The 11,548-nt window shown below is 47.9% G+C and overlaps 1 protein-coding gene across 5 annotated transcripts in view; it reads right to left on the reverse strand.

Annotated features, from left to right (window-relative positions):
- Positions 1-1,927: 1,927 nt before the first annotated feature.
- Positions 1,928-11,548, reverse strand: part of LOC120861271 (tubulin alpha-1C chain) — a 57,340-nt gene continuing 47,719 nt past the window's right edge. For 2 of the 5 annotated variants that reach the window (XM_040236898.1, XM_040236897.1), the window contains 3 exons: positions 5,397-5,619; positions 5,106-5,254; positions 1,928-3,009 (listed from right to left, as the gene is read on the reverse strand). In XM_040236898.1, the coding sequence (XP_040092832.1) occupies positions 2,035-3,009; positions 5,106-5,254; positions 5,397-5,517 (1,245 nt within the window). In that variant the 5' untranslated portion in view covers positions 5,518-5,619 and the 3' untranslated portion in view covers positions 1,928-2,034. Of the gene's footprint in view, positions 3,010-5,105; positions 5,255-5,396; positions 5,620-10,267; positions 10,548-10,665; positions 10,837-11,382; positions 11,452-11,548 lie in introns of those variants that run through there. The other 3 variants (XM_040236899.1, XM_040236895.1, XM_040236900.1) reach the window with 3 other exon arrangements.

Here is an 11,548-nt window from a genome sequence, read left to right on the forward strand (position 1 = left end):
ATGGACCTTTCTTTCAGGTGTCGTGGGGTGCTGTGCTCAGCTGAAGGTGATAATCTGTCTCTTCCCTCCCTCACCTGGATGTCCTGTTCCCTCCAGAGCTTCCACTGTAGCAACTGGGAGAAAACCCAGGTTGGGAAGGTCTGAGTGCAGCTTGAGTGGCCAGCCTCTCGGAGGTTCACTGTTGCAGCCCAGGACGCCCATGCTCAGGCTGCAGAAGGGATCTAGCCCATCACTTTGAGTAGCAGTGGCTGGCTGTACTCAAGGATGGGGTGGGTTGGGCATCACCCTTAAGCATCAGAAAATGGTTGCTCCCATGACAACCCTTCTGAGCACAAACCTGAGAGAGCTCAGGCTGGAAGCTGTGCCCCAAGACAGAATGTGCATTTGAGGGAGGGGGTTGCTGTGCCATGTGCTTTGTGGAATCTTGGTTCCCCGATCAGGGATTGGACCCAGGCCCTCAGCACTGAAAGCACCAATTCCACTGGGCCACCAGGGAATTCCCAGACTGTGCATGTTTAAAATGCTCTCCTTAAAGAGCAAGGGGGCAGATGTTAGCAATGAGTAAGAGGTGAAAACACCAGTGGGAAAAGAAAGATGGTAGCTGAGCGCCATTGAGCAAGCTCAGTCCTGGAGCAAAGGTGAACAGACCTGCACTCACCCTCACCTCCTACCACGTGCTTGGCCTTCCCACTCAGGCCAGGACCTAAGCATCAGAACTGGCTCCTCCCTTCCACATGCCCTGGCCCTCTGATGATCGCTGTCCTTTCATTGCTCAGTTCATCCTCAGAGGCCACACCACTGGTCCCTGCGCACCAAGCTCTCCAGCCACCCGCACATTCTTCCCCCACCCTCAGCTTCTCACAGTTGCCTCCTGCCCTGCTCAAGAAACACACAGCTTCCAGCAGGTGCTCAGAAAAGCATCCAAGTTAGGGAGCTCTGGTCTTCAACCTTTCTTACATACATACTCCTACAATTTTCCTTATTATTCCCCTACTTCAAATATTCCCCGTGACATACACTGAGTCAAGGACCAATACCATAACAACCTCAGACTACTGTACTTTGTGTCTCAGCCTGCTCTACTTCTCCAAGCAGTGACTTCGTAAAGCACAGTCCTAGTTTGCCATTGTAGATTTTGGCCAAGGACAAAGAATCAGTCCAATTCCAAGCCCTTCCCATGTGATTCCAACACTTTATGAAATAAAGACTGCAGGAGTTCTGGCAGTCAGCCTGGAGACTCGAGTTATGGCTCCACCATTTATTAGCTATGTTACCTAACCCCTTGCTACTCCACATGTGGTCACAGCAGACCAAGAATACCTGGGAGCTTTGGGAGGGATGAGTTGAGAGGAGCAGTGAAACACACATTACCACATGTAAAACAGCCATGGGATTTTGCTGTCTGATGCAGGCAACTCAAACCCAGTGCTCGGTGACAACCTAGAGGGATAGCACGGGGTGGGTGGCAGGAGGGAGGTTCAAGAGGGAGGGGACATATGTGCACCTACGGCTGACTCATGGTGATGTATGGCAGAAACCAACAATACCGTAAAGCAATTATCCTCCAATTAAAAAGAAAAAGAAAACCTGAGAGCTTTAAAAAACAAAGGCAAAAAGAAAAAAAGAAAAAAAAATGCAGTATGTTTGTTAAAACTCCACTTCAGACCTACAGATTCAGGTCTCCTTTTTAAAATACACAGGAGATTCCCATCCATATTGAAGATTGAAAAGCACTGGCCAGTGAGCCTGTTGCCTCACTTATGATTTTATCACCAGTCATTGTTGCAGGTCTTAGTGAAATAGACAAGCCTCTTAGCACAGTACACAGAAACCACTTGAAATGTTGAGCAAATGATCAGATGGAAATTGCCAGCCTCCTCCATCACAAACTGGCTTTCAGTAAGTAAATATTTACTATGATACAGCGTGACCTTGGAAGTAGAAATATCACCTTTAGTGTCAAGATATAGCGACAGTGGGCAGCTCCACTGAACACAAGTAATACAGTCCCAAGATGAAACCTCAGCAGACATGCTAGTACTCGTCACCCTCATCATCTCCCTCTGCACTGTCGGCTCCAACCTCCTCATAATCCTTCTCAAGGGCAGCCATGTCCTCACGGGCCTCAGAAAACTCTCCTTCCTCCATGCCCTCACCCACGTACCAGTGAACAAAGGCACGCTTGGCATACATCAGGTCAAACTTGTGGTCCAGGCGAGCCCAGGCCTCAGCAACGGCTGTGGTGTTGCTTAGCATGCACACAGCTCGCTGTACTTTGGCCAGGTCTCCACCGGGTACCACAGTGGGAGGCTGGTAGTTAATGCCAACCTTGAAGCCAGTGGGACACCAGTCTACAAACTGGATGGTACGCTTGGTCTTGATGGTGGCAATGGCAGCATTGACATCTTTGGGAACCACGTCGCCACGGTACAACAGGCAGCAGGCCATGTATTTACCATGGCGAGGGTCACATTTCACCATCTGGTTGGCAGGCTCAAAGCAAGCATTGGTGATCTCTGCTACAGAAAGCTGTTCATGGTAGGCTTTCTCAGCAGAGATGACAGGGGCGTATGTGGCCAGAGGGAAGTGGATGCGGGGATAGGGCACCAGGTTGGTCTGGAACTCTGTCAGATCCACATTCAGGGCGCCATCAAACCTCAGGGAAGCAGTGATGGAGGACACTATCTGGCTCATGAGGCGGTTAAGATTCATGTAGGTTGGGCGCTCAATGTCGAGGTTTCTACGGCAGATGTCATAGATGGCCTCATTGTCTACCATGAAGGCACAATCAGAGTGCTCCAGGGTGGTGTGGGTGGTGAGGATGGAGTTGTAGGGCTCAACGACAGCTGTGGAAACCTGGGGGGCTGGGTAAATGGAGAACTCCAGCTTGGACTTCTTGCCATAGTCGACAGAGAGGCGTTCCATCAGCAGGGAGGTGAACCCGGAACCAGTTCCCCCGCCAAAGCTGTGGAAAACCAAGAAGCCCTGAAGACCCGTGCACTGGTCAGCCTGAAAAAGGAAAAAAGTTTCAATTTTAGCCTTGGTGACAGCTGCAGTGACGTCTTTGAATCCATAATCACACTGATCAAGATCTTAAAAAAAAAAAAAAACAAACCAGAAAACTTCTGAACAATACTTGCTAGGAAAGCAGACAGTTAAAGAGCTTTTAAGTGCTAAGTGATTCAGAGAAACTTTTCACAGTCATCTCTTGGGGCCTGGAGGGAGGGAGGGGATCTGTGAAAAGGCTATTTAAAATGAATTATTTTCATTTCTGCAGGCAGAGGAATCACCAAGTCTGGAATGGATGCAGGGCCCAAGGTTTGGTGACCGGGAGGCTCACCTCTGCTGCCCGTGCCATGACCACACAGCAAAGGCAACCCCTTATCAGTTGGAGAGCTACCACCAGCAGGCCTGAGACCACACTGGCCCCATACAATGGAGGTCTACAGAAGCTCTGGCAGCTGCCTTCTGGGCCGGAATGCAGCATCAGAGTGAAGAGCTAGTGCCCTGGTGCTAGAATGAGGCTGGCTCTGGCTCTGCCAGTTCCCTGCCATGTGCCTGTGACCAAATTCCTTTCTCAGTCTCAGAGTTCTCATTTATTAAATGAGGAGAACAGGAATCTGCTTCAGGTTGCTGGGAATTAAATGAGTACTGGAATAGTGCCTGGCACCGTCAGCACAGGTTAGCAACAAGTCTATTCATTCCGGGAAAGGTGATTTGCTGTCAGCAATCCATGTCCTTCTGTCACGGGGGCTTTCCACCACTTAACTGAGCTCTTCTGGCTAACAAACTGCTACTCTGTGAAAGGCTGATCTTAACCTGACAGAGTATTCTCTGGACAATCTTCACTTTAAGGTGCTCCAAGATTGTGGACATTCTCTACTGAGCCCTTAGTCACTTCTATGGGTCCACCCTCTGAATGAGATCAAAGCAAGGGGCAGACTCTAGTTTACCAGTTTCCACCCACTAAGGCTCTTGTGGACACAGTAATAAACACCAGGGACAAGTACAATTGTTCTGGTGGTTAAAGAACTTCACTCCAGAACCCTCAATGACTTTCACTAGTTCATTTGTCCCTAAGGCAGGTCCCGATTTCCAAGTCAGTGCTTGTAGCTGAAGCTTCACTTGCAAACAGAGGAACCATTAGCCCAATATTGCTGCAAAGTCTACGATAAACATCTGAAAAAGTTTGAAGCCAAGAACGATGTAAAGCCAGTCTTTTGAAAAAGACCTGTTGTTGCAGATCTCAGTGATATATAATTTTCCTGACAAGCTATTGCACCCAGGCCTTCATTCTTGATTTTAGTTAATGACTTACAAGTTGCCTGGATGCCTAAGGAACAGACTCATCTGATTGCCAGACTCTTAATTAAAATGATCTGAACAGAACCCTTATCAACCTTACCGATGTGAATAGTTACCTTAGATTTTTCTGCCTCAAGGCTGGTCTACACTGCCCTGAGCTCTAGTAGAAAAACAAGGGTACCGCTTTTTGGGATTCTATCTTAATCCTTTCAAAGTTCCAGTGACTTATACTTGCTTCTGTAACAAGGGAGCTCCCTTGACTCCACTTTCAGTGTTGCTGGAAGTTCCCAATGGCAGCTAGTTCTAGTCGGTATTCCATCGGCTTCTTTTGCTGTAACTTTCTGTAGCAACATAGGGCAGCTGTCCAATTTTTATGAGTTTGATCAATCAGTTACATTCAGAGCCAGCCACCTACCACTGTGACTAAGATGACCTCAAAAGGGATGCCTCAGCTTGGAGGCAGGAAGCTGCCTGATTAAGATGAACAAGGATGTTTAATGGGCTTAAGTGTCAGTAAAACTGTTAAGGCTTCCTGGTACTCACTTGACTTCAGGTAAACTGCCCTCCCTGAGTGAGCAATTGCCCAAATCTGCCTTAGAAGACATAGGAGGAGGCCAAGCAGCACCTACTTCAGCCTCAAAAAGTTGTCCCATAGCACAGGACCGTTTGGTTTAGAAGTCCAGTTATAGTGGGCAGTATGAAGCTCATTCTAGTGTGCAAAGAATGATTCCCATAGTCTGGTCTCTCAAAACTCTAAGAGAAAACGCTCATCCTAGTTTAAAAAACAGTTCTTTGTTTACCAGTTTCCGAACTCGGTCCAAGACGAGGTCAATGATCTCCTTGCCAATGGTGTAGTGGCCTCGGGCATAGTTGTTGGCGGCATCTTCTTTGCCCGAGATAAGTTGCTCAGGGTGGAAGAGCTGGCGGTAGGTGCCAGTGCGAACCTCATCTGGAAGAGGAAAATGAAGCAGCCACCCATCATTAACAACCCATACCAGTCTGCTCCATCCCAGGGCATCAGTGAAATTCCCAGGACACACCTCCTGCCCCAGATCCCTGGGATCTCACTGGGGTTACTGAGGTCAACTCACCAATGACTGTGGGTTCCAGGTCTACAAACACTGCCCTGGGCACATGCTTGCCAGCACCTGTCTCACTGAAGAAGGTGTTGAAGGAGTCGTCTCCTCCCCCAATAGTCTTATCACTTGGCATCTGGCCATCGGGCTGGATGCCATGTTCCAGGCAGTAGAGCTCCCAGCAGGCATTGCCGATCTGGACACCAGCCTGGCCAACGTGGATGGAGATGCACTCACGCTGTGGGAAGGAAGAAAGGAAGTGTCGGAATGTGGCGCATCAGATGGGACATTCAGGAATGAGTCACACGGAAATGACTATTAACCTTCAAGACAAGTCAGCACCTTTCTGGAGGCCTTGCCTGCCCAGGCACTATTTCACAAACAACAGGCCAATTCAGAGGAAAGGCTCTGGAAAATCACAGATATGTTAAAGAACTACTAGACAAGGCCAGAGACCAGACTTTGGCTTTACAGCCACATTAGTTATTCATGGTCAGGTTTCTACCTTCAGGATGACACAAGCTAGTCTAGCAATAGATTTTCCCCAACTCCTGGGAACTATGCCTGCTGACTCCTTACAGGCATGCAAAATTCCTCCTTCCAGCTCTGATTCATTCCCTGTGTGACTGTAACTACAGCTCATTCCCACCCCTCTTTAATTCTATTCTTTAAACAGCTTCTGCCTCTCCCTTTAAAACCAGCTTAAACCAGCAAACTACAGCTGTATGACTCATGGAGAAAAGAGCAGATAAGCAGCAGTTACCTGGACTTTAAAAACTGGTCACAGGCATCCTTTTATCCCTGTGGAAGTATTTAATCTTAGGGAAAAACATTTTCCTTCACTGTCCACACACCTTGAGGGGAGAGTGGGGGAGGGAGGGCAGATGGAGACAGGGTAACAAAAGCTAGAAGTGTCACCAAGACTTCATTAATAGTTTAAGAAATCAGCTGTTTTCTAGTAAAATGTACATCTCTCTCTGGCATTGTGGAAGAAGAGTCTATAATTTCATAAATTTAATGATTTAGGCAAGTGTTTGTTTTCCTTTACTTGCTGAACAAGGTCATTTATAAGTTACCAAACTCATTCCTGCTTTGTAAAATAAGGCAGTGAACACAGAATCTAAACCCACAGACTTAAGAGGAAAACAAAGAGGATTTCTATTGTATTTCCATCATAAATCACATTAGCTGCTTGAGACAGAGTCTTTCAAGTATCCACATCACATATCTCCTATTACATGTTCTCCAAATAAGTTTCAGGGTTCTGAAAGCTGCTAATAGGCATTTAAAGCCTTTGACTGTGTGGATCACAACAAACTGTGGGAAATTCTTAAGAGATTGAAGTACCAGACCACCTTACCTGTCTCTTGAGAAACCTGTATGCAGGTCAAGAAGCAACAGTTAGAAACAGACATGAAACAATGGACTGGGTCAAAACTGGGACAGGAGTACGTCAAGGCTGTATATTATCTCCCTGCTTATTTAACTTCTATGCAGAGTACATCATGTGAAATGCTAGGCTGGATGAATCACAAGCTGGAATCAAGCCTCCCAGGAGAACTATCAGTGACCTAAGATGATACCACTCTAAAGGCAGAAAGTGAATGGGAACTAAAGAAAAGAACCTCTTGATGAGGGTGAAAAAGCTGACATCTGGTCCCATCAATTCATGGCAAATAGATGGGAAAATGTGGAAACAGTGACTGATTTTATTTTCTTAGGTTCCAAAATCACTGCAGACGGTAACTGCAGCCGTGAAATTAAAAGATGCTTGCTTCTTAGAAGGAAGGCTATGACAAACCTAGACAGCATATTAAAAAGCAGACATCATTTTGCCAACAAAGGTCCATATAGTCATGCTGTATTTTTCCAATAGTCATGTATGGATGTGAGAGTTGGAGTGTAAAGGTGGCTGAGCATAGAAGAATCGATGCTTCTGAATTGTGGTGCTGGAGAAGACTCTTGAGAGTCTCTTGGACTGCAAGGAGATCAAACCAGTCAATCCTAAAGGAAATTAACCCTGACTATTCATCGGAAGGACTGATGCTGAAGCTCCAATACTTTGACCACTTGAGGCAAAGAGCCGACTCATTTGAAGAGACCCTGATGCTGGGAAAGATTGAAGGCAAAAGGAGAAGGGGGTGGCAGAGGGCGAGATGTTTAGATAGAATCACAGACTCAATGGACATGAGTTTGAACAAATTCCAGGAGACAGTGAAGGACCAGAAAGCCTGGCATTCTGCAGTCTGTAGGGTCGCAAAGAGTCGGACATGACTTAGCAACTGAACAACAATAGGAATCTAAAGAAAATTCGACATCACCTAAGATGTCAAAGGGCCTAGGCTCGTCACCCCAAGACAACACCTCCATGTACTCATAACCTTTGACTTATGGTTCCCTCCTTCTCACTATATTCCCCATAAAGCAATTATTTTCTGCTGACCTCATTAGCAAGCTCACTATTACCTGCATCTACTTGCCCAGCTCTAAGGAGAAAGGGGAGTTTGTTGTAATGAACCCATGACTTTTAACCACTGCATCGTGTTTACCTTTAATTGGACTCTGGACATTTCACAGCCCTAGAAACCAGGAAAGAACCAGATATTTGCCCATGACAGTCCCAGGTCCAAGGAGATAAAGTATCTGAGAAGACCCTGCCATTGTAATGAAGCACATCTAATGAAGCCTTTTGAGTTCAAAACCTTTTCATATTGTGCAACAGTATGGCTTACACTGTGGCCACTGCTTGCCCTCCACTCTCCCCTGGCTGCCGGGGTCCAGCCCCCACAGGATCCAGGGAAACCCGAAGGAGAAACGGCGTCGGCGATTGAGAGAGAGAGAGATAGATAAGAATGTTGTAGATAAGAAACTAGAGGAGAGAAGAAAAGAGGCTGGAGTTCCTTGGTTTATACAGAAAATCAATAAAGTCTCAAGACAAGAGACTTGCACCGTCTACGTGCGGCCACAGGTGCCCTCCCGGTCTCCCTGGGGAGTGAAGGCGCAGGGCGCCTTCCCGTTCAAGCCTTAGAAACCCAGGCAAATAAGTAGACACGGCGGATCTCTGTACTCCAGATGGGAACTAGCCTGAAAGAGAGAGTAAGAGGAGGAAAATGATTGACACGAGGAGATCAAGCTGCTTTGATGAGCGAGATCCATAGCTTTAGTTTCAAACGGTACTTATATATCTTTTCTGTACATAGAGGAAATGAAAGATGCAAGGTCATACAGAGTCAGCCCAACATTCCAGCAGTATTGCCTCTATCGAAACCATGATTTTTCTGCATACCTTTTCCACAAAAGATGTTGTGTACAGTATCTTCTGGCCTTGGAGGCCTGTGAACATTTTATGACCCTCTTTTGATAAAGGCTGCTCAACCAAAAAACTTGTTTTCCCTCAAAGTGTTTTTTCTTTATATTTCTAATCTATGTCAGCTTCAGAAAATGCCAGAGTTACGTTTTTCACAGAGCAAAGGTGCAATGAGTTACAAGAAAGAACCAATTAGCTCAAAAGTCTGATATGGTTAAATTCAAGGCTACACTTGTTTTTCTAGCATTCTCACTATGTTAACTAATGCATTCCCAGGTGCACAGTGGATAAGAGATATGGGAACTTAGCAACAAGCATTGGCCCAATAATGAAATCCTACATCAGCACTAGCACTACTCTAATAACTTTTAACTCTTTCAAAGACTCTATGTTTTAGGCTTTCCGTGCCTCTCACAGTTGGGAGGCTGTAAATAATCACATGAGTAGCTATAAGGGTCTGGATATATCTGCCGAGCAAGCTAGAATGCTAACAGAGGGGGTTTGATTTGAAATATTCCTCTCATGTCCAGGAGACTTATTAGCTACAGCCCTAAGTTGATTTTCTCCAGAGAAAAGTGGTCAGGGTTAGCCCCCTGTTAATGTCAGAGGAGTTGGCGAAAGTCATGAAACAGTAAACAGACAGATTCTGGTTTTGGGGTAGATGCTTGAGAAAGCCTGGGGAGCCCCTTGAGTTCTGAAGCCTTGCTTAACAGTTCTCTTCTACATGACTTTGTCATGGGTGGGATCTCCCATGGCGGCTCCCAGCACCTGGCCACTTGGGAGATGAAGTGAGTTACCAGTGATGGTGTCACTCAGTCTAGCCTTAACGGGATAATCAGCACCTGTCCTTTGTGAAATACAAGTCTAACCAGTGTATGTCTTAATAGGTTTGCTGCTACTGCTGATTTCCTGCCCTTTAAACACTCCCATTATTTTCTCAATGACACATTTACCAGTGGCCTTTGGTCTGGCTTAGTAAAAGGCACTCAAGCAAGTGTTACAGTCAGACATCCTTTGATAACTGTGGTAGTCCATAAGAAAGGAAACTATTTATTCCTATATTCCTTTTTAAAAAAAGGTATTTTGATACATTTGATACTCATGGCCTGCTTTAGGTAGACCTCCAACGGATGTTTCCTAAGATACTTGTTTCCAAAACCTGTGGCTGCTAAATAGAAAATACTCAAGTTGTGTGTAATTTCATGTTTCTTTAAAAGCAAGAATACTATGTCATTACTAGATTACTCTGTGACTTTATAAGTAAATCTCTCTTTTGTGGACTTTTTAAAACCTGTAAGAAGAAAGTTTCAGCTACTAAACACCCCACTAAATTAACACTAGAAACACTAGAAACGCAGAGTTAAACACGGGACAGTCATTTCCTTCAAAGGAGGAGCCTGCCTTCATCCTTCAGGTGGACTGGCGCAAATGCAAGAGCTGCCCCCGCCCGCCCCGCGCCATCCCGGCCACAGGGGAAGATGGTGCAATTGGAAACTCCTCCCAGAGTCTGGCCACAGGTGGACTCAGCACCAAATCACAGGGCACAGGAGAGGGGTCGCCAGGAAACGTCTGCACCTACTATGCTGGAGCACACGAGATGCTCCAGGGGTCCTTTGCGGAAGGCTGTGGGAAGGTGAGATCACTTCAGGAAATGGGAGGGATCTGTAGCTTTCACAAGTCCTTGGGAGCCAGTGCGAAGGTTCTCCCACCTTCCTGGGGCAGTAGCGGCCCCGAAGGAATCAATGACTGGCCCCTCTCTAGGATCAAGTGGCTTTTCCACTTCCTCTCAAGGCAGTACCCAGGCCGCGTCTTCGAGCCCGACGAGGAGTCAGCCAGGTGAGCTCGACTCTCCCAACCTCGCCACCTGAAACCAGTTTGCCCGGAGGCGTGGACGTGGCTGCACTCGCGCAGGGGTCCCAACGCCCCTTCGGACTCCGCACTCTGCCCCCACACCACCGCCCCGGGACCCCCACTCACCATGACGGAGACTTGTACGGCTCTGCGGGGCTGGAACAGGGGAGGGGACGGCCGCGAAGATCTCCCACTGACAGACTACTAAGGAGTCCGGGGGAGAAGTAGTGAGAGGCCCGGGCCGGGAGGGATCCTATAAACCCCTACCCGGGCCACGTGTCAGGAGGGCGGGCACCCGACCCCGCCCCGGCCTCCGCGGCCCCGCCTCCCAGCCCTACACCGGGTTTTACCCTCCCGGCGGAGAGAGGAGGGGCGCACGGCGCTCATTGGTGGGTTCAAAAGTTCAAACCAAACTCTACGGAACCAGCCAGAAGAACCAGGAAAGGGAGGAGGCATCCAGGGGCGAAGAGTGGGCCGGTGGGGTGAGGGAGAGGATGCACTCGGCGACTGGAAAGAGAAGCGAGGCGAAGGGTGGGGACGCACTGGGCTACGCGTAAGCGAGGAGGGGCGCCAGGGAAAGCGGGGCGCGGCTCCTCTCGCTGCCCGCCCGGTCGCCGGGCTCCAGATCCCCGACCCTGGACTGGAGGGCGGCCTAGGTGGCCTTCAGCAAGTTCCAGCCGCACAGCCCCCAATCAGGACCTCCCACACGATCCGGCTGCTTCCACCGCGGGTAACCGCGGCGCCCGCAGCTCTCGCAGTTGAGGGGCTTCCAAGAGGGAAGCCCTAAGGTTCCCCATTCCAGGTCCTCAGCACCACAAACCAAGCTGAAATCGTGAATCTCACCTTTTTTATTGCTTTTCTTTCGTTGTTTTCCCACCTCCTTTTAAATGAACCTTTTGGTTCCTAACAGCAAACTCCTTCCATCTGGTGCAAAAGCTGTTTTTCCCCCCGCCTGGAATTAATTATACTAACCCCAGGTTCCCAGGTTGCGCTAGTGGTAAAGAATCTG

Source organism: Oryx dammah, unplaced genomic scaffold (assembly GCF_014754425.2).
Source record: "Oryx dammah isolate SB20612 unplaced genomic scaffold, SCBI_Odam_1.1 HiC_scaffold_11232, whole genome shotgun sequence".
In the NCBI taxonomy this organism is placed as follows: Eukaryota; Metazoa; Chordata; class Mammalia; order Artiodactyla; family Bovidae; genus Oryx; species Oryx dammah.